At 41.8% G+C, this 25,998-nt stretch overlaps 2 protein-coding genes and 1 non-coding gene across 4 annotated transcripts; 2 read left to right on the forward strand and 1 right to left on the reverse strand.

The window, feature by feature from the left end:
* Nucleotides 1-805: 805 nt before the first annotated feature.
* LOC133969050 (homer protein homolog 3-like) lies at nucleotides 806-14,779 on the forward strand. Of its 2 annotated transcripts, none has more exons than XM_062405376.1 (10): nucleotides 806-1,288; nucleotides 1,405-1,453; nucleotides 4,671-4,827; nucleotides 6,430-6,561; nucleotides 6,686-6,790; nucleotides 7,775-7,908; nucleotides 10,208-10,364; nucleotides 12,769-12,876; nucleotides 12,999-13,079; nucleotides 13,180-14,779. In XM_062405376.1, exons 2-10 carry the CDS (start codon nucleotides 1,431-1,433, stop codon nucleotides 13,363-13,365), a joined length of 1,083 nt encoding a protein of 360 aa, XP_062261360.1. In that variant the 5' UTR covers nucleotides 806-1,288; nucleotides 1,405-1,430; the 3' UTR covers nucleotides 13,366-14,779. The 2 variants fall into 2 exon arrangements, with proteins under 2 accessions (XP_062261360.1, XP_062261361.1); XM_062405377.1 differs by having other exon boundaries at nucleotides 7,796-7,908.
* A 2,075-nt stretch (nucleotides 14,780-16,854) lies between these two features.
* Nucleotides 16,855-16,928, forward strand: trnan-guu (transfer RNA asparagine (anticodon GUU)). The gene has a single exon. It is a non-coding gene; the product is annotated as a tRNA-Asn (tRNA).
* Nucleotides 16,929-17,697: 769 nt separating this feature from the next.
* On the reverse strand, nucleotides 17,698-25,935 carry LOC133969043 (ceramide synthase 2-like). Its single transcript, XM_062405370.1, has 11 exons — nucleotides 25,825-25,935; nucleotides 24,826-24,996; nucleotides 23,645-23,762; nucleotides 22,698-22,816; nucleotides 22,441-22,498; nucleotides 22,220-22,270; nucleotides 21,324-21,416; nucleotides 20,494-20,622; nucleotides 19,785-19,894; nucleotides 19,230-19,383; nucleotides 17,698-19,121 (listed from the first exon to the last, which is right to left on the reverse strand). The coding sequence occupies exons 2-11, from the start codon at nucleotides 24,990-24,992 to the stop codon at nucleotides 18,897-18,899; spliced, it is 1,224 nt and encodes a 407-aa protein (XP_062261354.1). The 5' UTR covers nucleotides 24,993-24,996; nucleotides 25,825-25,935; the 3' UTR covers nucleotides 17,698-18,896.
* Between the last annotated feature and the right edge of the window lie 63 nt (nucleotides 25,936-25,998).

Consider the following 25,998-nt stretch of genomic DNA (forward strand, 5'->3'; position numbering starts at 1 on the left):
AGTGGGAGTGAAAGCAATCACAAAAATCGTGAAGCTGCTATGTTAAAGTTTAGAAACGTTACATTGTGTTGCTTTAAGTAAAGGTCCTGCATTTAAAATTATGCAGACAATGTATGGAAAATCCAGAAAAGGTACCTACGTTTAAAAACTAGTAATACCTGTATCCTGTGAGTGCTAATTTATATACTACATTATGAGATTATTATTTTTAAGTAATGTACCAGCACACATGTATCCTTTTACATGGTCATAGTGGCACCAGTTAAAACTCCTTTACACACAGTTGGCGGAGCTCTTCAGTTCAGTTGGGGTCGACCTCCTTTAAAGGGTCAGAGGATAACCTGTGAGATGATTCATGTTGTAGGAAAGAAGAAAAACAAAGTGATAATGTGCAATTTGGTAATAATTCCAGGCATATTTCCTTCCTCGTAATCTTCTCATCTGTAAAATGGTATTATTACGTCTCTGAGCCTGTAACTCAAACCTTGAGAGATGTTTTAAAGTTACAGCTCCATGGATGCAAGACAACAACAGGTTTTATCTCTAAGAATATATTCCCTTTCCACAGGACAGAACTGTGACTTCAGTCATAGAAATATCTGCTGATCTAGATGTCAGTCTGTTGCAGCTATAGGCTCTGTCTGAGCTGTAGGATGACACTGGATCAGTCTTTTTAGGTCATGACTTCTCCCCCGGGACGATGTTTTCATTAAGCCGCGGAGCTGGCAGCCCCTCGCAGACCTATAAGATCCGGTCCTGCGGTCAATGCACACATGCACACGGAGGCTGGTTGGCTGCGGGCAGACTGACACAGCTCCCCCCGCTCCTCCTCCGCCTCCTGCTGCTGTAGCGGCTGCTCGGAGCCTCTGGAGCCAGCAGGTGGTACTCGACCGTCGGCTGTGTCCCGCTGCTGAACGCGATCAGGCGGCTGGATGAGGAGCTGAGGAGGCACGGAGAGAGAGGGAGCTGTAACAGGAGGAAAGACAAAGAGAGAAGAGGGAGGAAGGAGGAGCTGTTGCGTCTCTTCTCTCCGGGATGGACACAGCCGGGACCGCGGTCATCCAGGTCAGCCGCTCCTCCTCCTCCTGCGCCGGGCTGTGACTCTCCGGCGGACCCCGGTCACCGGCGGGACAGCGTCGACACTTGGCCGCCTGCAGGAGTCTGTGCGCGGCTGTTGGCTGTGAACTCCTCCGGAGCGAAGCGTCTGCAGCGTCACAGTGAACCAGCAGCTTCAGTGTGGAGTTACTGACGGATAACCGACTCAACAGGGTTCTAACACCGACATGGGGTGAGTGTGTCTGGGTCAGTGCGTTTAATTAGCTGGTGTTTAACAGGGGGAATCTTTTAATAACAATTCCTCTATGATTTGTTGAGTTAATAAATCAACTTTTTCTGTTTTTGTAGAAGAGAAGTCTCAGTCACCTTGTAAGATGTTTCCTCACCACAGAGAAAGGTAACAACATTTAACAGATTTGTTCTACATGTGACCTTGATATATAGTCAGGATTATTATTATAATCTTTATTGTATTATAATAAACTTGATCGATATAGCTCATTTTCAAGGGAAACTATGGAAAAGCAGAAAGTTATAATTTAAAATCAAAATACGGAAATAAAATGTTACAGATGAGAAAAGAGTTCAAAAAAGATAAAATTACTGAAATAGACCATTAGTTACTTACTGCTTTACGAGATTATAAAACAACAATAAAAGAGCAATAAAATGAAAAGTATATCTCAAAAACTGCACTGTGCCAACCACTTCACATTCACCTTTCAACAACTTTATTATCTAGGTCTTAATACAAAGGAAATGTTTCTATTGTGATATGTATCGTAATTGTAGTAATGCTGCAATGCAGATTATGGAAACTCGTTTAGGGTCAGTCCTCTGATGCACATGTGCACATCTGGGGCAACGTTCCGGTTTCTTCTTCACGTTGAATGAGCACAGGTTCTCCTGAATCCTTGCAGAATTGAATTAATGTTGATTGTAGACTTTAATCTGATAAATTAACACCATTATCATTCTGTGAAACTATCAGAGTTTTCAAATGATTTCATCTGTAATTCCCGGTCATGACCATGCTGAGGATGTCAAGTCAAAGTCAAGTCAAAGCTTATTCTTATAGCAAGTTAAAAAAAAAATGCAGTGGACCAAAGTACTTAGGCTTAAAATAGAAATAGATAAATATAGAAATACATATAAAAACAAAGAACAAATAACATACATATTTGAGAATTTGAATATTAAACAAATGTCTCAAATTGAAAGCCAGTGAGAAGAAGTTGTGTTTTAAACGTTTGCAGGGTCTGATCGGTTCTGATATGAAGAGGTAAACTGTTCAATAGATCAGGATTCTTTAACTGGAGCTGCAAGTGAAAAAGATGGGCAGAGGTGCAGAGCATTAATGTATGAAGCTGCTAAATCCTTTCAAATGAATGTACAACCTTCAGTGTGATTTGTTCAATTTATTTGATAGAAAGTTAAACTGTCCGCATTTCTTTTGTTTAGTTAGGACGTATTTAACGTGTTAATCTGTAGTAGCACAGCTGCGAACTGCGTTGACAGCTTACTGAAATCAGACCGCGTTGCACCGCTGCCTTTTACACAGATAAGTTAAAAACTATACAGGTTACAAGCAGCCACTTCTTTTCCTTCAGCAGCAGCAGAAGTGGAGCATCTGCACCAAGTGAAAGAAATAACACAAGCATCTCATCAGAGATCAGGGGGCAACTGGAGGAACTGGGTGAAGCAGATTGTGGATATTGTGGTTGGAATTAGTGGGGTTATTCATCCTGAAGTGTCGTCCAATCACTCTCAAGCTTTGTTAGACTTAGACACCCCCATAAGCCCTGGTGGCCACCTCCATCTGCTGAGGATGACGGTCGGGCAACATTACATATTACATATCCTTGAGCTGACGCCTTTATCCAAAGCGACTTACAATAAGGACTCTCAAAACATCCTTGAGAAGTGAATGACTGCTGGACTGTCACACAGACACACACACACACACACACACACACACACACACTCACACACACACACACACACACACACACACACAAACGAAAGCAACATGAGTGCCTCAACAACTATTTTCACACACAGTAAGGAAACAAGTGTTGACAGATATACACACACACATGCAGCCTGTTATTCTCTGTTCCAACGTGTGGTCCTGACTATTTGAAACTCCTAACATTACCTCAGGGGGGTTGAAGGTTTGATTCCTGGTTGATCATGAGTGTCAGACAGCAGACAGACGTGTGGCCACTTCAGACAATGAATGTGACGTGTGATCTAGGTGAGGTGTAATCCTGACGTGAACCTAAAGTGGCCCATGTGGTAAATGGTGACTATGGCCCAAATAGTACAAAACTAATTTTGTGTGGGTTGTTGCTGTGGCTTACTTGTGGCCCGGATGTGGTAAAGAGGAACATATACCCCACGTATGTGGGCCGGATGACAGTGTGGGCAAAATCAGGGCCAACACAGGTTTGCCTTGTGGGATTGGCCCCTCTGTATAAACTGGGGCCCCTTTATAGCCCCTGATTTAAAAAAGTCTTGGATCCACCACTGCTGTTGTTATCAGACTGGAGTGCTGTCGAAATGCCACTGTTCATATCATATCATATCACCATCACCATCACACTGTGCATGCAAGAGTCAATATGATGTTCCGTTTTGTCACCATCTCCAGAAGACCTGCTCCTGGATTTGTGTGCCGCTAACGGGGTCAGATATAAAAGTACAGTGACTGGCCAAAATCAAACAGTACTACAGGGAACAGCCACAGCAATTCACAATACACTATAGAAGAAGAAGAACAGGAAGAGGCCATTTAGAGTCTGTATGTGTTTGGACTGTGGTAGGAAGCCAGTGGAGCTGGAGAAAACCCAAGCAAACACGAGGAGAACATACATAATCCACAGAGAGAGACACTGGCCAAACTGGGATTCTAACAAAGATCCTTGTTCCTTCGAGGCTCCATTTAAATATCCACTGATCTATTAACATAATGAAGTTAATATTTGTTTTCTCTAAGGAAATAAATCTGTTTGAAGGTGACTGGGTGGATGGTGGATTTTTGGCAAATATATTGATGTTAAAAAATAAAGAATAATCAGGTCAAAACTTCAGCAGTGAGACTGGTTGCATTCTTAGATTAACACAAAGTGTGGGGATACACACTGGTGTAAATCTGCTTTCTAAACTCCATCTGGAGAGGAAGAAGGGAGTTAAAAGGAGATCTTTAGCAGTCTTGCTATTTAAACCACATGACTATGGCTAAACCACCTCCCTACACTGGAGACGTTGTTGCTTTATTTACCTTGTATCCAGGAGACATCCCTACAAAACACTGCCAGGAGAAGAGCAGAGGGCGGAGGGTGAACGACTGGGGAGAGGGTTTCAGAGCTTTTAGTCCTCAGCGTCAGTCTCAGCCTGTATATGGCTGGTGAATGACGCAGGGAACAGTGAAGGAGAACGAGCCAAAGGACGAGTCCAACATTCTCCTTGGATGAGGGACACACAGAGATGTCCCATTATGAAAACCGTCAAGGATATACCTTTTAAGCAAAAGCAGGACACATAATGAGGATTTCACAATAACCTTTTCTTCTCCTCATAACTCATCATATCTCCTGCGTCTCCTCCTCCAGGGAGCAGCCGATCTTCAGCGCCCGGGCCCATGTTTTCCAAATCGACCCCACCACCAAGAGGAACTGGATCCCTGCCAGCAAACATGCCGTCAGCGTGTCCTTCTTCTACGACGCCAACCGGAACGTCTACCGCATCATCAGCGTGGGCGGGACCAAGGTGAGAGGGAAAAAACGAAGCCAGAGTTTTCAAATAAACGCCAGATCTTGATACATATCTAGACCATTTGGTCACTCCGAAGTCACATGAAAAAGATGGATCTTTCATAATCAAACGCATATTTCTGAGGGATTTTTCATAAAGCTACACACTGTGAATCCAGTGAAGCTGACGGCCTTGGCACCAAAACAAGCTTTTCATTATTTGTGACAAAAGCCGAAGGTAAAAAGAAAAAATCATAAAACCTGAGAAATATGCAACAAAGCCAAAGCACAGTGGGTGTCAACAACTCAGCAGGCCTGGGGATATAGATTATGAGGAACAGGCCCCATCAAGCATTGGAGTGGAGTGGGGGGGTCTATCTGATCTCTTCTTAGCACCTCTGGTCTGACCCACATTTCTGCCTCCCCGCAGGCAGCACGGGGGGGCGGCTGGTCGCTCAGCAGCCCAATCCTGCCAGGGCTGGTGTCTGCCTCCAGAATAATCTTCACTGCTGCCGCCACCGTCCAACATGTTATGTCAAAGCGTGGAAATGCAGTCCGCCGGGTTCACGTAATCAGTTGTTGGACGGGAGTGAAGGAGGAAAACGCCTCCTCCTAAGCTCCCACTGCCCTGCAATTCTGGGGTTTTAAATCAGTCCCATTATTGTAACCCTGGAGATGACGTAAAAAGGTTTATAAATAGGTCTGTTCTAATATTTTTCTCATGTGCTCAGGGGGGAGAGAGGTGGCTTCATCCACTTCCCTGAGAATGAGGCGCTGAACCTGCCGGATGCGCTCTGTGTCCCTTGGGCACAAATACCATTTTAAGTTGCCCTCTGCTCTCACACTGAACAATAAGAGCTTGGGGTCTGGCAAAGCTTTGGATTTGGATCATGTTCAAAACATTCTTTAAAGAACAAACACGTCTCGAGGGAGAACGCGCTTGTCTGAACATCTGATTGTCAGGAATCCCAGTGGAGAAATAATTTTTCACATATGTCTCAATGAGCAGATGTTTTCCTGTGTTCTTTACATCTGCAGCAAACATGTGAAACGTGAACTTCTTTCTGGGTAGACAGGATTTAGTAAATGCAAAAACCAAATAATGATGCAAAATGAACATTTATTTTAAATAAAGTGACATTTTTAATTTAATTTATTCAATTCAAGGGAATGACGGACTATATATGCCTTCTGGAAGTAAGCATCTTATATGTTAAATAAAAACTCAAAACTCAAAACTGTATTTAAAAAGATCACAAAAGTTTTGTTCCTAGGTGATCTATTTCTTTATCTTTACACTTCTTTTGCTTTCCTGCACCAGACTTGAAAATGAAAAAGAACACAGTGTGTTAGATGCCCCCTCTATGAATTTGAGATAAAAAAGATTAAGATTAAAGAAGGAAAAATACATGATTGTTACCTCTCTCTGACCCTCTCACTCCAAGGATCATTTTAATCTGTGGGGAAAAATAATCAAACACCATAGATCTGCTTAGTCATGCTTCAACTTGTGTGTTTTTTTGTGTTTGCTGCTGAACTCCCAGAATCCTCTGTTTCATTCACATGCTGTGAACCTACTTTATGAGTATGATCACTGATGTCACCTCTGCATCTGCAGGCAATCATCAACTGCACCATTACACCCAGCATGACGTTCACCAAGACATCCCAGAAGTTTGGGCAGTGGGCTGACAGCAGAGCCAACACTGTGTATGGTCTGGGTTTCGCTACAGAGCAACAGCTGCACCAGGTAAATAAGACAACAGAGGTGAAAAACACTCTGCAAATAATTCTGTCACGTATTATGTGCATCTCCTGTGGTTAATTGCTGCATTATTGTCAAGTTTCTTGTCTCTTGTCCTGTTTTGGAAAAGTTCTCCGATAAGTTTAAGGAGGTGAAAGATGCAGCTCGTCTCTCTCGTGAAAAGTCGCAGGATAAAGAACTGGCCCACACAGCACTGACCATCGCCGCTCCTCAGGTGAGTCAACTAAAGCTTTTAGAAAAGACAGCGTGAACGTGAAAGTAGAGCAACCCTCCGCAGGTCTCCGGCAGAAAGTTAAAATGTCATGAAACATCTAGCAATGCAATTTTTTTTAAGGGGCATTTGAGGATAGAGGAAACACCAAGTTTGGATGCAGGCACCTGTGTGATTCTGCAGCGGCTCAGCTCTCAGTGATTGAATCAAAACAGGGGACGGAGGGGAAGGAAAGAGAGACACGAGCTGGGTCACTCGTCTCAGAGGGAAGTGAAAGTGAGGGAAAACTAGGACGATGGTAAAATTATCCCTCGCCGCTCGGCAGCACACCTCATCCGCACACCCTCTCCCCGCTGCTGCCGACAAGCCTCCAGCACACTAATAATAAAAACGTAGTCAGCGTGGGGCTCCTCTGATCAATAGAGACTAATTTCCCATCAGTTACGTCCGCCTGGTCATGAAGAACAGGCCCATTTCCTTTAAATTCTACAGCCGAGCAGATTCCAAGTGTCTCTCACGTCTGTATCGATTAGATGAACACATCAGAGGAGCCAGAGCTGCAGAACATCGGCAACTGCGTCATCCGTTTTGTACGTGACTCTCGCTAAGCATCACTGTGTTGTGTAACTTATCACACAGCCCCGTGTCATGGTCATAATGTATGTTGTGCCTTGTGTTGACATGTTTCTTTGTCTGTTCTTCTTCCTCATGGACTTGCTCTGTAGTTCTCACAGGTGAGTCTCTCCCGCTTGTTTGAACGTGTGAATCCTGTAAAGCCGTTTAAAGAACACGTGATGAAATTGGAAGATAGAAAATAGGAAGCATTTTTTAAAATAGTTCTGTTTTACACTTTAACTTTATTTGTGTATTTTTATTCAAACATCTGGATTCTCATGTCTAAAAGTAGTTCCTCTCTGAATAACACATTTGGCGTTGAGCTACACTGATCTGCTGTCCGGAGTGTACATTTACTGACGTGTCCCTCAGGACCTCGCGGACGAACTCCAGTCTCCACCTGTGATGTGTGTGAACGGACCCGAGGACAAGCTTTTCCGCAGCCAGAGCGCCGACATCACCCTGTCCTCGGAGAAGGAGCGAATCAAAAAGATGCTCTCTGAAGGGTAACAGAGTACACACAAGCACACACACACAGACAAACACGCACACACAAAGACCTTTTTCGGAGCCTAATCTCAACTTCTGTTTGAACACTTTGAGTAAATGTCTGAATTCCCTTTTTTAATTTATTTTTTATAATCGTCAACTCCCTGTTTCTGACTCTTCTGCGGAGTTCAAACTCGACGGCTGATTTAAAAACTAATGAAAAAGTTTTAAGGTCACGGCTTCATCCCTCGCCAACAAACGTGCATCTCCCAGTTTTCATCAGCGGATGCAGTTGAACCAGTTGTCATGCAGACGGCTCAGTTGCCGTCACATGACCGAGAAATGGAACCAGTTGTGATAGTGATAAACAACAGGTGATAACCGTCTCCGTGACTACTGAATTAATCCCCAATGACACTGAAAGCTCCAGTTAATCTTCAGTAAATCAGCTGTGTGCTAAAATAGAATTGTAATTTATTTTACAGTGTAATATCATTGGATGAATAATTCAACATTTGGATAATACTTTCATTCCTTTCCTTGCAGACAGAAAAATCAGATTGATACGGTTGTGTGCTAAATATGAAGTGTGGAATAAGCTTTAAATCTAATTGTATTGATATATTTTGCTGCAGTAATTTAGAAAACTGTACAAACTGGAGTTTATTGAGAGTATTTGACCTCAGTAAATTGAGAACTGGATAAACTCCATGTAGGTTTTTCATTATTTCATGTGCTCGATAATATTGATTGCACTCGAACAGGTAATCTGTAGGCGTTGGCTTCCGTCCTCCCAGCAGTGTTCAGAGAATCAAAATGGTTTAAATGATATGTTGTTCATTAGAGTTTACACGTGTTCGGTGGTTCTGCTTATTAAGCTTTTTTGGAAACGAAGAGGCCATTGTTGAGGGGGAGGCGACTTCACATGAGGCTTCTGAGCCCTTTGAGCCCTTTGAGCCTCCCGTAATGCTTCTTCATCTCACAGTTCAATTTTGCAACAGAAAGCTGCTTCTGAATGGTTGCCATGGTAAACTGTTGCCATGCAACAACCTCAAGCTTTCCAGATGTAGAGGAACACGGTGAAGACGAAGAGGATGAGAGATGAAGAGCGTCCGATCTTCTCTGCAGATTACACAAACCTTAATGGAAATTGATGACATTTAACAATCTCTTGTGTGCATTGAAGAATCAACGATGTTTAAGTGCAGCTAAAAACTGAGAAGAGGATCCTTTTACTGTCTTTATATGAATGAATGATGCATTTTGTTTTATTTAAATTAAAATGTTGATATGAGCTGTGCTCATTAATCAAAATACTATAAATGTAGCAGTTTAAGCTAATTTTCATCTGTTGTCCCTAGCCAGTTTATACAAAGCAACCTGAAATCAAATATAATGACAAATCTTATATATTTACTATTTTCTATGGATATTTCATATCGGGACTTAATACATTATATACACAGTCCCAGGTTAGATCAGCCTTAAGCCACGTTCAGCAGGACTGAATCAGGGTAGGGTCATGTAAAAAATGTATCTGACGAACTACACAAAAGACGCTTAACAAGCAGAACCTCTGTCTTCTTATTTGCTCTGTGAAGCTAACGAATGTCACATTATACTTATACTCATTATACATTTAACTTTCATATTCAGTCTCTAATAAAGACGACTTCCCTCCGGGATCATAGGATTACTGTGTTTAGTTGTGTTTGCGTATTTACATTTGAATTTGTTTTTGTTAAAAGTCTGTCGGTCTAGGACTGTAAGTCTTGGGTGTAGTTGTGCTGTTGTAGATTGTAGTCCATGTTAAAGTCTCTATTACAGTGTTATAGTGACTTGGGGGTAATGCCAGGGTTTTATTATGTTCCAAAGTTTAAGGAAACTTTTGCTTTTCAAATGTTCAGTCTCATGTCGCTCCAGTGGGTTGTCTATTCAACAAGTTCATGACTCAGCTGACTTTTCAAAAAGGCAACATCATGAACAATTAAATTAATCTCTGTAGTTTGGATTAGACACTTGACTACCAAATTAAGTGGTCTACATTTCAGATAGGGGACAATAGTACTGAGTATATAAACTATAGAACTTACTGTCTGTAAGCAGTAACATTAATTCCTGACGTTAAAACAAAATAGTTGACAAAACTGTTTCTCCTCCAGGTAAATTATAAATGATAACAAATATAGCCCTTAAAAGAATTCTTATCTATGTTACCTTTATATATAATTCCATGCCACATTATTATACAGTATTATATATATCATGTGAAATGCATCACTGGTTTACAGTTTTGCGTTGATGTTTTTTTCCCAGGTCTATTTGTGAGATGAACCTGGAGGCTGAGCTCTTCACTCTGCAGGACAGCAACTCCAAGCTGGTGGCAGCTTTGCACGAGGCTAATGCTAACGTGGAGCAGTGGAAGAAGCAGCTGGCGGCGTATCAGGAGGAGACGGAGCGGCTGCGAGAACAGGTGAGCCTCCGCTGCAGAGGACGCTCTGTTTCAGTGGGTTCACCCTGAAGACTGACTTAGCCCTCGTTAAACAGGCTTCTTAGAAACTTTGCCCTTAGAGCTGAGTATTTCATGAATTACAGAGACTATTTAAAGCAACACCACGTAACTTGGCTGAGCAGCCGTGCCCTCTGCAGCCACTCGCAATAATCATTTATTTTGGGTTCCGTGTCCGAGCGATTAAGTGGTTTTCATGTTGAGGAAAAGAACAAAGCCTAAGTGGAGTCCCTCCGAGAAACTGAGAGGCAACTACACAGTGGATATTACCCATGATCCCCGGTTTCCTACACGAGAAGAGCTGCCGATATGACAAATGTACACTATGTATATAATTATTTATATTTGTATCTTCCTCAGGTGAATATCTAGGATAAACACAATTGTTAAAGTCTTTTAAACTGATCTATTGTTCAGCATTAATCTTGAGCTTGCTGATGGGTCTGATTCTGGTGATATAATCTGCAACTATCAGTCAATTACTCAGGAGATTGTACCCAAACACCAAAGTTACATAGAGCAGGAACAGACTTTCAGGTGGCACCAGTCTGCCCTATTCCAAGTCAGTGAACCTTCAAACTAATTTTGCAGCTGGTATTTTAAGGTAAAAAGGTTCGACAGTGTTGCTTTAGCTGTTCATAGCACCAGTTCTGATCGTAGAAAAGTCTGAGGCACAGTTTGTCAGTGAGACATTAATTTAAGCCGAAAAACATTCATGCATTGTTGATTAAAAGTAGTGGATCTTTTGGGCTCCATGGGCAGCCAAGTGCTTGTTTATTCTGCAGGAACTTGCAGAGCTGAAGGTTTAGGTCAGATCTTATGATCAGTGCTGGAGCTGTTCCAAGAACAGACACTCAGTTTGTTGATGGAGGAAAGTTTTTCTCAAACCAGAGCAAGGTGAGGCTGACGGGACTGGGTCTGTCACTCTGTTGCTCTCAGTAATGACAGCTCCCCTGGTTGTACTTTGGGTCGTCGCCTTCAGACACTTCATTTCCTTGGTTTTCCCGCAGCAAGAAATAAAGGACAAGTTGCCCAGGCTGGTTGTACTCTTCATCATTCAGTGACATGAGTTGTGCTGCAGGCGTTTCCCCTGCCAAGCTTTAATCGAGGTGTTCTCTGCTGGCTGAAGTCGTTCACCATAGAATGCATATACAGCAATGTCAAATTTCACCACAGGGGAATTTGGTCTAAATACACAGAGCCTCAGGAGGATTTTTACTATTGAATTACCTTTCAGGTTCCAGTGGAGGCTGATTCCTCCAGGAACGTTCCCACCTCAGGCTGACAATTGCAAACCTCTCTGATTCAACGCTTTAGGAGCTTGATCCCTTTCCATTATAGCCTGACTTCACAGTATCGATCACTGCTTTGTAATTCCCAAGCACTGGATTTTACTTTAGTATTTCACCCCAGTGACTGTTTTAGTCTGAATGAATTCATACAAGTCAGATTTATGTTTCCTTTTAGGCTATAAGATCTCTTTCCCTGTGTCTGAAGAAGGGGACCAGGTGGCTGAAAATGGTTCATGTCTCTGGGGTGGTGTGAGAGGAAGAGGGGTTTGTAGGACAGCAATATCCTACTTTCAATGCCCCAGTTAGGCAGAAATGAAAAATTACCAGAGGGAGCTGGCATCCACTCGCTTCTCTTTTTTTCTTCTTCCTCTTCTTCTTTCTGCTTCTTGTCTCAACCATACATGGTTGAAAATGACCTGTCTCTGTCAGACAGGGGGGGGGGGGGGGGGGGTGGTGGAGGAGACCGGCTGTTTCTGTCTTGGTCACTGCAGTGAGGACGTCTCTCCTGTCAATATGATAATGGTCTCCAGTCGGCCTGTTGATAGATCCTTGCTGTGGACCAAGTCGCAGTCAATGGAAATATGAGTCATGACGAGCAGAGAAAGCACATCAGGCTGAAGACTCTCATAAAGTCATTCAGAAAGCGCAATGTGTTTTTTGTGTTTGAACATGAATACAATGTTGTGCAGACTAGTTTTCATAATATGACTGAATATAATGAATTATGTTGAAATATTATTAATATAATGCTATTAAACACGTGTATTACAGCCAGATTTTACCTTCAGCACAGATTTACAAACTGTAAATCATTTAAAGGCTACATTAAATTCAACATAAGACTAAGAGATGGGTTGATACGAGCCAGGTTTATTTGTAAATGTATGGTAAAGATTTATTTTAAACTTGCTTCACGTTTAAGTAATTTAATGCGAAAATATCAAACAGAAAAAAAAGAGCAATAGATCTTAATAGAAGCAAAACAGATGACTGTTTTATGAGAGAAACAATTTCAGGTTGTTCAGGAACTACTGTTGATAGGAAATAATAATCAGATGTGTGTGTGTTGTCCGAAGGTGTCTGAACTGGAGGCCCATGGGGGCCACGGCCCCAGTGACCTGCTGAAGGACGAGCTGACCCAGTCTCTAGAGGAGCTGGAGGCGCTCCTGAAAGCCAAAGATGAGGTTGGTTCCATTTTCACCTTTGGCTTCAGTCAGAGGTGGAACGATGTCATTTTAGTCCATCATTAATCATTAATGAATGATGCATCTACTCAAACTACTGTGAACCTTTCACTCTGTTGCAGGAGATCCACATCTTACAGAACAAGAAGGCTGACTACCATGAAATGGAGCATGATAGAAATGAGGCCATGCACAGACTACGGGTACGAGCGTGATTATCACAACAGTGTGGCTTTCAGAAGTGATGTGCACATTTGTTGAGTAGTGGAATTAAGTTGTTACCTTTTCCTTGGGTCTCTGCAGGAGATGGAGATGCGTAATTCAGATCTGGAGCGGCGCATCCAGAACACAGAGCAGAACCTGGGGAACTCTCTGGAGGATCGGGATCGCATGGACACTGAGATCCAGAGAGCCATAGAGATTCTGGACATCAAGATCTTTGACCTTAACGACCTCCGCCAGAGCCTGGTCAAACTCATTGACAAATAAGAAAGAAAGAAAACACAAATCCATCAGAGAGCTGGAAAGAGGAGACTGAGTAAAAATATGTGTTGGCAGCAGCTAGTAAAGGAAACAAGATGGAGCTGGTCCCTGTCGTCTTCAAGCACAAGAACCACCTCGGCTGCAGGAAGGCCCCTCCACATGTGCGTTGCGGCGGTGGCTGCGCTGTGCTCACCAACACACTGCCGGTGTTGGCCTTTAAGCAGCGGCATATACACGGTATTGCTTGTCCGATTCACTTCATGTTGCTTTCAAGTTTAACATTCAGTGCAATAAAACCAACATAAGGTAAGTGCTTAACACTGCTAGACATTTACTATTGAGAACTGGTGCTTGTAGTTTTTCATGTATGTTTTTTTTTTTTTTCAAGTATGACTTTTGTATTTAAAAAAAGAACACACAAACAGCGATGCAGTGTCAATATCAACGATAAGAGGCCTTGCTTTTTTCTTTTCTTTTTTTCACTGACAGGGGAAAATTTACCAATGAGATGAGTTAATGAGAAATAAATAAAACAGTGCACAAGACAAAAGTACTTTGAAGAGATTTACCTGTTTAACAACCTGCATTCAACATAGTAAATTAACATTGAGTTTGATTTGTGCAGAGATTAACTTGTGTATGGTCTTGTCGTTGCCTGTGCATACTGTAGCAGCTACAATGTTGTGTCGGTGAAAGACAGAGAGGTTTTCTAAGTAATGACGTGCGTAAAAAAATCTATGATATAGTTGTGTTAATACTGTTCAATATAACAGGGGAGGCATGGACACACAACTTGAACTTGGATCTGCATATTGACACCAAAGATCAAATGTTAAAAGCAGTCCTTGGCAGCAGCTTGTCTCTCAGCCCATCTTTGTTTAAACTTGAGAGGAACCTTTAGATATAAAGTAAATTACAGAAACTCTAAGGTAAATGTTAGTATATGCTGTATTATGCAATTAGAATAAGTGTTTTTAGAATAATATATATCAAATAACGCTACAGTGGTTAACGAGCAAACATAAGAAATAAAATTCATCACTTAGATTAACAGATAAGTTTAACTGACCTTTGCATCATCTCTCAACTTAGCCAATTATTAATGATCGCTGCCCCTCTGAATAAACACGCTTTTAATGCTGTGACACATTCAAGGACACTTAGGAGACATCATTGGCCTTCTGTCGTTTTTCAGCACGTTACCTTTATCTGTGGACATCACCATTTGCCATAGGCCTTGAGAGTGTGGCTCTACTGTGTGAAAAAATACACTGTTTGTATTGTACAACACTGTCTGTATGCTGTTGTATTAAATTATTGTTCAGGCCTTACTGTTCAGTTTAAGGTTGATTGTGGACAGCGACGCCAGCTCTCTGAGCTTTGAACGACGGTTTGGAAATAAAAACAAAGAACACAGTCACTCTATCATCTGAATGTGTTTTTTTTTCACCAACATGTTCCTAATGAATTTTTATTCCAACAATAAAAGTAATATGAATCCTCAGAGCGATTAAATGACGTTGATGTGTATTAAACTTGATTTTCTAGGAGCATTGTAGAGACAGTGATTCAGTGACTGTGACATCACATTCTATTGTAGAAACATCAGCACAATTGTTGCGTTTGCTTTGTTTATTATATTTTCCATTGTAAGGTCAGATTGTGATCGGTAGGTTGTCGGTTCGATCCCTGTGGAAACAGCATGATAAATGTGGGGTGGGAATAGATAATTCCTGCACTTAAAATGCAGCGAAGCATTGATTCCTCAAACTGAATCCTCTTTAAATAGTCCAAATTGTCAATATACAAGAGGCCTACATCACACCGTGCAGCTCAATATAATCGATGGTTTGAACTAGATGTCCTGTTCGCTGGCAGCTACACATGAACATGCAGAAAACAGATTGAACTGAACATTTCTTGCTTGTCAAAATGTTTTTTTTATAGACGTCACTTGAATGTCATCTCATGACATAGGGCCACATGGCCATTTCTAAGTCATGAGATGACATTCTAAAGAGAATAATGGTTTAGTGAGAGACTCAGTGACCCACTGCTTAGATTCAAATTAGAGAAATTAAAACAAATTAGAGTCTGTGCGCTAGAGATTAGCAGATGGATCTGCGGTAACAAGGGGCCACCAATATATTCGCTCAACCAATCCTGAGTCTGTCTAAACCGTCAATCATGACTTCACCTGTTTTTATAGCATCAAATAACTAATAAACCAGTGAAATAAACCAGTAAATACACAATTAAAACCAAACCTACCCGGAAACATGAGCACCGGTGTGATGAGAACTACCTCAAATGACTGAATGATGGGCATCACATGTTTTAGTCTGTTAACGTAAAAATAAAATGAAAAGAGAAAATAAAAAGAAGAAAATCTCCCACTCATTGGCAGGAGGAGATTTTGTATTTGAAGTATTTTGTGGCCACAGAAACAAGCTTGCAGTTACACCTTCCTCTCTGAGATTGAATTTGTCTCACTCATAAAACAGTGTGACACCTTTGTGCAGACCATCTTGTCACAGTTGTACTTTTGAGCCAGCAGTCCCCGGCCAGCAGGCTGTAGTCTCAAAAGCTTTAATATTATATATATGATTTTATCAATATTATCTCATTTAATGCATTTTATTTTTCTACTTTTTGGAATAACAGACTCACAATGTTTGGTGGATTTACACAACATATGTTATTCTTTACTGGACAACGAGACAACATTTATTTAAAAGGCTTTATAAGATAGTTAGATAAATCTGATGTAAAGAGAAAGCTGGACTTAACTCTTAATGGCCGTGAGTGATAAGTGATGAAGTAACTGTGGGATTGGTGCTCTTAGAGCATATTGTTCAATTATAACATGTTACATTTTCCTACAGATAAAACTAGAGATAAGTGTCCAGGCAGCTATTTGTATTTTCCACCACCTGTTTAACTCTATGACAGTTTAACACACTGACAGTCAAAGGAGACAGAACTCCTGCAACTTGCTAGAAATAAGTGCATTTTCCTACATAAAACAACATAAATGATTGTTTTATAGGTTATAAAATGTTCACTTGAACCTGATGATGTGATTTTGTTGTTTGTCTGCTCCACTGATCAATCTGCATAGAAATGGAGACATGTTGTAGATCTCCTGGCACTGAAGAACCAATGTGTTCAAATAATAAGTAAACCAAGCTAAATTAAGAATGAGTCACCACTGTAATCATGTAAAAAGAACGACAATGAAAGGAGTAACGTCCATGCGTGGACTCGAACCACCAACCGTTCCGTTTACGGCAGAGCCGCTTCATCTTGCGCGGCCAGGATGGTCTCTCCGAGCTCAAACCTCTTCTTCAATCGTGGCACTCATTATTATACATGACATTAAGGGTAGACCTATCATTCTTTACGGGATTACATTCGATGGCGTTAACTACTTCACAGCTTAACTCATTCGTAACACAAATAAAATCAGTTTGCCCATTACAGGCTTCCGCGAACGTCTCTGTGGCGCAATCGGTTAGCGCGTTCGGCTGTTAACCGAAAGGTTGGTGGTTCGAGTCCACCCAGGGACGTGCTGTTTTTTTTCGTTTACCTTTGTACCATTTTCTTTTTAGTTTATTATCACGATTGAAAGCAGTCGTCCTAAATTAGTCCTCACGGTGGAGAGTGAAGGTTTAGTCTTTAGTCTCTATTGTTTAGACCAGAGGTCTCAACAGGAGGTACTGAGGGGGAGGGGGGGCGCGAAATAGATTAGGCAATTGTTTTCCCCCACATGTTTAAATCACTTTAAATAAACATTAACATGAATCTGTGAAGTATTTTAATAGATCTGTGTTGTATGTTTTTAAATGGCAGTGGCACGGCCTCCCTGTGCCATGCAAAAACATGAATATATGAACCTGTGTATTATTTGAATAGCTTAGTATTGAATTCACAATAACAGTTAGCTATGTTTATACATGGCACTAGGCCCAGTTTAACATAAAACACAATTTTATGTACTGTATAAAGTAGAGGGTCCCTGCTCCATCTCTCCATCAGCTTGGGGTCCTTGGCCTGAGAACCGTTGCAGACCCCTGGTTTAGACACGATCCTGCGCGAACATCACACTTTTCCAGATGTGCTATGTGTGATGTAGGTGTGTTGTCTGCATGTACACAAGATTTCAAGAGGACACCTAAACACAATACGCGATATAGTATTAACAGATGGGTTTTGCCGGCAATCACGTGGATCGCCAGTGTAGTAGCGCTCCCTTGTGGCAGTGACGACCCACAACAGGTGTTATAAAGCGACAATGTAAATACAATCTGAGTTTAAATTAAAGAGAAACATTACAAGTTAGCGATTACCAAAGTGAAGTATTTATGTTTACAAAGACTGACGTCACCCAGACTGAACAGCCCCTGTTCAGACGAAGTTTAACATGATCCGTATTTAACGTGACACTTCAAATGGTTGTTAATCACAAAATACTACAAAGTAGTACATAACACAATTAAAACTTGTGGTTTGAAATGGGCACAATAACACTATGTACCATTTACGTGTATACACAACTTGTTAACCCGAAGTACAGAACTTGTGGGTTCACCTCTGTGTATTCAACTCTAAAATTATATTATGTTGGGTAAATCAAAGTTAGAAATAAAGCACCCTGCCTATGGATGGAACAACCACCAGATGTCGCTGTGATACAGGAGTTTCACTGACTACACATTTGTTTCCATTTCAATCTTGAGGAATGTTGAGTTTCATTTAAAACAAATTCTTTATAAAGAGATCTTGCTCGAAATGTTGTCATTATAAAGGGTAAACCTTTAGTTTCTAGCTGAGAGTGGTCTCAAACCTGAAAACATGGGGAATACAGCAGAAAACTGCACTGAACTACATATTATAACAGTTTTATTGTTTTAAATGACAACCAGAAAAACAGACAAATAATTTGTTGGCATTTAAACGTCTACCATAAATGTTGATTTTTAGATATTTTAAAACTTTAAATAAAATCTTCTCTCTAAGCTGTAAGTTACTTTTTTGCAAACACTATTTGTTTTGTTTTGTGAAGTTTGCTGTATGAAAAATCCTGTAAAAAATTCTGCAGTGTCAGTTACAATGAGCATCATCAGTTGGCACAGAACAGCGACTTTAAAAGGATCATGTCGTCAGGGTTACTACCACTGAACTCTGACTCGAGTCGTCCCAGCAGTAGCAGCAGCAGCCGCAGCCCCAGTGGGATCTTGAGTCCTGTCAGCAGAGGTGCAGCAGAAACAGCCGGGGCCCATCACCCAGTCGCTGCTGAATCAAACATGTCCTCTGCTTTGTCAGCACTTTTACAAAGATGAACAGTTAAACTCTCACCCACGTCCTCATCTAATGACACTCTTAATTAAAAGTGAAACACGGCCCCATCTGCGTGCCCGATTGTCCTGTCCAGTGTGATGACTCATATTGATGTTATGTCGTTCGATTTATAAATCCCAAGGCCGTTGTAACCTTGAGATGGAGAGAACAGGGCAAAAAGTAAAAAGGTCGAGCCTCTACTGAGCTTTGCGCATCCTGTCGACTGCCGATGCTCTGTGGTTGGTCAAGTTATTCAGGACACAGCTGTTGGTCAGCATAGACAGCTTCGAGTTCAGGGCGTCTTTACTTCTCTCCCAGCAATAATCTCCCCCTTGCTCAGCGGTGTCCTCTCCTCCCTTATCCTCCTCCTCTTCTTCTTCATCGACCTCGCTCTCGTCATCACTGCGCTCATCTTTGTCCATCTGAGGGCGCGAGCAGATACAGGGTTTTAATGTGTACAACAAAGCTGAGGATCCAGTGTAACTACTGAAAGTTCGGTCTAAATTAGAAATGGCCTCTCTGATTCTCACCTTGCCTTTCAGGAACTTGTAGACCATGCGTAAAATTAATCCAGCCCAGAAGATGTGGAGAAGCTGCAGCACCATCAGCAGGATGTTGAAAAAGTAGTAGCCGACAAAGGGCTGGAAGGTCTCCATGGACAGCACCAGGGTGGTGTGGATGAGTCTGTGAGCGGGCAAATAATTACAGTCAACTGGAAAAAGTGTTTAGGACTATAGTCAGTAATGTAAAAGATCCTGTTCACACCTGGCATTAACATGTGTCCTGAATGTGTCTCCCAATTGTGATGGGATCCTTCATATGTGGCCCGGGACCCATTGGACTCCTCATAGAAAAAAGAATGTGGCCCGCACCCCCTCTGAATGTGTTCTGAGAGTTCAGATCTCAGGACGCATTCAGGAGGGGGTGCATTCAGACCTCAACTCAGTGCTGAACACAATGTGATGGGATTACTCAGGATGGATGTTAGTACCAGGTCTGAACATTGTCTAAAAGTCCTCCATGCGGCATTTGAGAAAGTTGTTATAGGCCTCCTAAAATGAACACCTCGGGAGAGAGGAACTTACTTGCTGGGGAAAATCACCAGTCGAGTCACAAGGAAGACCAAAGCAAACACAACAAACAGAGCGTCACACGTTCTCCTCCAGCCTGTGCCGTAGTTGAACATCTTGGCGGACTGCAAAGATATAGATAATAGACTTCTTAGAATAAACAATGCAAACTGTGTGAGGTAACATGTTCACATTAGTGATGACAGGGGACTCAGATAATGGATAAACAGGAAAACATTTACATTTAATAAGGGGGGAGGCATGTGTGGTTATACTGAATATAGATAAGGGCTAACTACATTTAGTCTCTGTGTTGATTCCTTCCACATGTACAGTGTAGTTCAAATATAACCACAACTTGTACTGTTTTTTGTTTTGTTCAGGTAAACAAAGGTCCCCTGAGGTAGAGATCAGGACTCAGTCACAGGACATGCCTGCTCAAGCAGGTTCACTTCCCTGCAGGCGACGACCCAGATCTCCGGCTGGATACTAAGTTTCTAAGAAGAGCCCGGAGCGCGGTGTGAACCTCTGAGTGCAGACAGTCAGCTCCTCTCTCTGTGGTGTTGAAGGGGATGAATCCATGGTGACTTGTTCTGAAGAGACTAATTCTATTTGTGACGTCCACTCTGCCTGTTGAGCTGCGGCTCTAGAGTCTCACATGACTCGCACCTTTTTGGATCAAGCCACAGTTTAAGTAAAAATGTTTTTTGGGGGGGGGGTTTACCTCCAGCAGGATGTCAGAGAGGTCGTGAAGCGCTATGACCAACGTGCCGATGCGGATGTAGTTGGCACAGTAGGAGAAGGTGAGCAGGAAGATGGTGGCCAAATGGTGCATCACCTGTTCTTTAAAATCCTGGAAAAATCGAACGTAGAAACACTCAACAACATGAATGCTTTGTCACACATGTTAGCATCTGTCCTCAGACATCCCATCATAGGTGGACAGCTCTAGGTCTGTCAGTTCAGACCTGGCATTAGAATTTGACTCCAGTGACCATGATCGAATCTGTGGTATGCAAATAAACACAAGGTAATTTCTGTTCACAGGGGGCTGAGTGAACCAATCGTCTCGGGAGAAAAATCTATATGTTGCGGTCAGTGTTGATATTGTGGCTGAAAATAAAACAACGTGTGAGAAATGTGATGAAGTGTAAAAGTAGTTCTGGTTCATTGTGAAACTGTGGCAGGTCAGAGGACGTCAGCGGAAAAGTAGATCCTTCCTGTGGCCCAGGATGCATTTGCACACACACCAAAAGAAAGTGTGTGGTGGCACTGTGGAACAGTGGTTACTCCAGCTCCCTCCCACAGTCCAAAGACATACAGGCTGGTGTAAGGTTAATTGGAGACTCTAAATTGACTGTAGGTCTGAGATCAGTCCGCCTCCCACCCATTGTCGGCTAGAATTGTTTTTTCACCTTTGCCCAGAGCTACCCACTTGTGATTATATCACTGAGACGAATGTTAACTTCACAACCACCTTGATATGTCAACAGTCATGTGAATTTCTATTCAACCACTAGTCAATAATTCACAAAATACCAAAGAGGTCCTCACCTTCCTCTTGACGTCAACAGAGATCCGGAGCAGCAGAGAGCCATAAAAACCCAGCTCCATCATGTAGTACCAGTAGTGAGCTCTCTCCACGGGCTGTGGAGGACGCATATTTAAAAGTCACACAGGTGGAGGAGATACGATTTTTGATCTATAATGCAGCGTACCACCAGGTGGCGATCAAGACACCTTGGCGTCACTTTTGGGGTGCAGTCATAACATCCATTTTTATATGCAGTTTGTGAGAGGCATTTATGATACCAGTGTGTGGTATTTGTGACATGTTTATCGGAGCTTAATTAATACTGCAGGCATCCCAGGACTACTAAAATTTATATTTTACCTGATATTTTAATACACCAGGCAATTTATTGTTTGAGACCTTACTTAGCAGATAATTCTTAATATAAGGAATTATTAGTTGCAGCACTAAGATAAAGTTTTTGTTTGTAGCTACAATAACAATAATACAATAATATTTGTAACAACCTGGAGCTGAGGTAGAAGTCTAATCTAACTCATTCCTTCTTTATCATGACATTCCTGATCATGGGCCTCTATGATTGCCTTATTAGATCTATTACCTAGAAAATAATTAAACTAGTGTAAACAGGGGAAACCTTGCTCTCTGTGATATGAATGCGGAAACTGGTGCGGTTTAGTTTCCTCTTAACAACCAACTTGATGTTCCTTCAAAGTCAGATTTCACTGGGACAAATATTATATATATGTAGAGAACACAGTTAACCACCTCCACATATTTCAAACAAGGCTTTCCTCATTGTTGGACCTGAACATAAATTCAGACCTGTTCACCTACCTGGTGAGAAATAAAGAGCATCCGGAAAAACTATTCTAACAGAACAAACTCGGTGACGCGAGGTAAGTAATATATTCACCTGTAATGGATACTGTCTCCAACATTCCCTGAGGTCCCACAACCAGGGTTTCTGTTGAGAAAAGACGATTCAAACAGAAACCTTTACCAGAGTGAAGGACGACTATAACGTTAATGTTCGAATTATACTCATAAGCTTTAATTCACTTACAATTAATGCATTTTTTATCATAATCGGGTTGTTGTCTAGGTATTGCTTTAACACTTTTTCTTTTCACTCACATGAATCAAGCTGGTGAATGCAGCCGTGAAGGAAATGAGGTAGAAGAAGAATCTCCAGCTGCAAAACAACACATGAGATCAGAAACTCTCGACACTGGAATGAAAAACACTTCAGTGTCTAATCTTCTGCCCACTTTCGAACTTCACTGGGTTCATGAGGATCTACTTTGTCAGTCTGGGTTTAGCAGCGGGTGTTCTTGAGGGGAACTGATCTGTGAACTAAAGAACTCGATGGGCTGTGGAGAGACGGCACTTACGCAGCTTCGCCAAACTTCTTGGTCTGACTCGGCCGGTCTTGGTTCCTGCGACGGTGGAACCAGGTCTCAATCTGTCTCTGGGTTTTGCCGCAGAGCTTCATCAAACCAACGATTTCACTCTGAAACATAGCCAACGCAGGGAGAGAGAGATTCTTTCATCGAAATCAAAATCCTCCCATCTTCACCATCCACAGCTATGACACATAATGCATGAGAGTGTAAGCAGCATTTTACAGTTGTCGCTGGTCGGGGCAGACCCTCAAAACGGTCACAAGATAATTAATGGGGAGAGCGTGGCCTAGGGGATAGAGCGGGTGCTCTGCAACAAGAAGGCAGCCGGTATGAATCCCACAAAAATGTAAGTCGCTTTGGATAAAAGCGTCAGCTAAATGAGATGTAATGTAATAATTCTAGGGGTTTGAGAGATGATTAATGGTGGAGGAGAAAAGAAAAACAAGATTATTTCATATAAATATGTATTCCTTTGTTTGACTTCTTTTTTAAACCAACATTTAAACTTGTATAACTAGTGCAGTGCTCTTTCTAAACAAGGCTGCTCTTTTAAACTCTGGTGATCCTGGGGAGCTACTTTAGAATTATTCCTTGTTATTAGTGAATTCTCCTCAAATAGCTCTACAAATTTACCGGGTGAAACCGCTCTTTGGAGGAACTGCCAAGTAATCACAGACATCCGATATGAGACAGGGGCCCACAACTAGGTGCTGCCTTGTTTCGAGGGGTCATATGACGAAATGAATGGGAACCACCTCTTCTTTCAGCAGCACACTACATTTTGTAATCTTATCATAGGTGTTTGACAAAGGATCTTCTCCGGCACAGAAACTACTACGTTAAATGTCAAAAAGTTACTTTCCACGGGTGCTGAAAAACATCCCCCAAAAGAACCTGAGCATGTTTGACTGAGTGTGAGAGTCCTACAGTCTAACCTGCGTCGGCTCTCTGCTCCTCTGGGTGTAAAACGACTCCAGCCTCGGGGAAGGGGCAGCGATCACCTGCAATCTATTCTTCACCCCCAAACATCTGCCCATTGGTGGGGCAACAAACCTTGGGGCGAGGCGAAAAAAGAGGAGCTCACACGGATGAGGATAAAAACACAAGCAGTGGGACAGTCATGGGGCCAGAGACTTGTTGTATAAACAGTTTTAAGCCACAGGTAAACAATTGAGCTCGACCAGTGTGTGTTGATTTAGTGTCCCTGTGTCCTGGTGTGCAATTAGCATAATGAGAAAGTAAGGTAAATATAATACAATCAGCATATTTGGAAGTTATGTTACTACAGTATATGATGTAAAAGTTAAGATATGTCACATGTAGATACATAACTGTCCTGTGATAACTGAAATATTTATCTTCAAATATCTGACATACTGGGCTGCAAAAATTCTTAGGTTTTTTAAACTCAATATAATGGAAACAAGACTAAACAAAACAAAAACAAGTTTTCACTGGACAGAAAAATGGGGTCATAGAAAAAACCAGACTAAGGCAGTTTAAAGTAAAAACGTTACAATAGTTTAAATAGATTTAACAAACAATTATCGCCTCTTCACTGGTGTGTGTGTGTTTGTGTGCGTGGGTGTGTGTGTCTGTGTGAGAGATAGGCTTGTTATGCTCTAAACAAGCCCACTGCTTTGAACTTAATCTTTTACTTTGGACTAAATACTAAAATTAAGACCTGATGAAAGAATAAACTCTTCCATATGAGCAGGACTTGTTCTACAGCTATAATTGAAAGTATCTGTTGAAAATCCTCATATCAGCACTCTCCTCCCTCTCTTTCTTTCTTTCTGCCGGGCTCTCTCTCCGTTCACGCCCCAAAGGATTTCTTTTCCTGAAGATAACAATGCCTGCTCTGCCACCTGTTCACTCCCCCCAGATCAGATCCTCTTACAAACACAACAGCCACAGTACAGATACGTGAGGATTTGTTGCCACCCAGAAAATGCTGCATGAAAATTTGGGGCAAATTTGAATAATACTGGCCTTTTTCACATGTGATTAAATGCTCAGATAGTCATGTTTGTACATGGCCCCCTCTGCAATACCGACAATATCCCCAGCACATCCCCCAGTTCTGCACAGAGACCGACATCAGGTCTGACACTACCTCTCGAACGGGTAGCGCAGGGCGACAAAGCCCAGCGCCAGTGGCAGACCTAAGAGAAGGTCCAGGGGTCGGGGTCGGTCACAGTCCGCCAGCTGCTCCATGTCCTCCCAGGTCACACCCGGAGGGAGCCAGTATTCCTGCCTCCACAGGTCAGGCAGCAGGTCCATTCTACTGTGGGTGGATGTGGAGGAGAAGAGGTGAGGAAGACAAATCAGGCATCTTGAAGATGAAAACTGCTGCTTCATTTTACTATGTTATATGTTATATGGTATCTCATTATTCTTTAATTTTGTAAAAAGCCTGTCTACTGCGTAGATGGTGCCTGCCATGTCACAAGAATTTCACCAATGACGCTGTCATTGGTGCATGTGAAAATCAACTTTGATTTGATTTGATTTGATGTCTAAATCAGATATGTCCACACATCTGAGCTTTCAGACCAATCAGATATGATTCATCCACTGTTTCAGCGAGGTATTTGGATTTGATGGAATTCAGATTAAGAAGGACAGCATAGTTAAAAAACCAGCCACAGCAACCTGTCTCTGCCTCAACTACAGAAGTACTAAATACGAATAGTAATTATATCATTCATAGGTCCCAGCAAATTGTATTGATAAATATTGTACTTTTGTTACATTACTATTGATGAAAATTATATTGCGATACATGTAGATATTGTTTTATCGCCCAGCCCTATGAAAACAATACATTTAATTGATCATCTCTCAGCTACATAATGTAAATAAATCCATAAAACAACTATTCATGTAGTTTACAAAGAAGTGAAAAGCGAGTTCCTAAAATAACTTTCAACTTCATCGTAAACACCACAGTAAAACCATGGACTCAAATAGAAAGAACCAAAAAATCTAAGTCTTTAGGTTGTGTATTTTGACCACACTGAAAACTAATAGTTGAGAGCAGCTACAAAGTAGAAAGTGAATTCCAGTTTAAGGTAAACTATTTGAAGAAAAGAGCCAGAGAGCATGAACCCACCTGTGTTCAGTGGAACAACCCAACTGACCAGTCTCTGAATCACAAAAATAAAATCCTCTTTATTCGGTGGATTTCACTCTTGATTTGTTGTGGACGAGCGTCAGTCCCGCTGCGTCCTGACGACGACTCAGCACACAAGTCGCTCAGGCATTCATCAAGTTAGACGTGATGACA

The sequence above is a fragment of the Platichthys flesus genome, chromosome 14, assembly GCF_949316205.1.
Source record: "Platichthys flesus chromosome 14, fPlaFle2.1, whole genome shotgun sequence".
Lineage (NCBI taxonomy): Eukaryota > Metazoa > Chordata > Actinopteri > Pleuronectiformes > Pleuronectidae > Platichthys > Platichthys flesus.

Bases quoted from the DNA above. Each gene is read 5' to 3' on its own strand.
- LOC133969050 (XM_062405376.1), top strand. From the start codon at position 1,431: ATGTTTCCTCACCACAGAGAAAG. The intron at 10,365-12,768 runs GTGAGCCTCCGC...TGTTGTCCGAAG, and splicing joins CGGAGCGGCTGCGAGAACAG to GTGTCTGAACTGGAGGCCCA. The intron at 12,877-12,998 runs GTTGGTTCCATT...ACTCTGTTGCAG, and splicing joins TCCTGAAAGCCAAAGATGAG to GAGATCCACATCTTACAGAA.
- LOC133969043 (XM_062405370.1), bottom strand. From the start codon at position 24,992: ATGGACCTGCTGCCTGACCTGTGGAGGCAGGAATACTGGCTCCCTCCG. The intron at 21,417-22,219 runs GTGAATATATTA...CGTCCTCCACAG, and splicing joins GGAGACAGTATCCATTACAG to CCCGTGGAGAGAGCTCACTA. The intron at 19,384-19,784 runs GTAAGTTCCTCT...GCCCGCTCACAG, and splicing joins CTGGTGATTTTCCCCAGCAA to ACTCATCCACACCACCCTGG.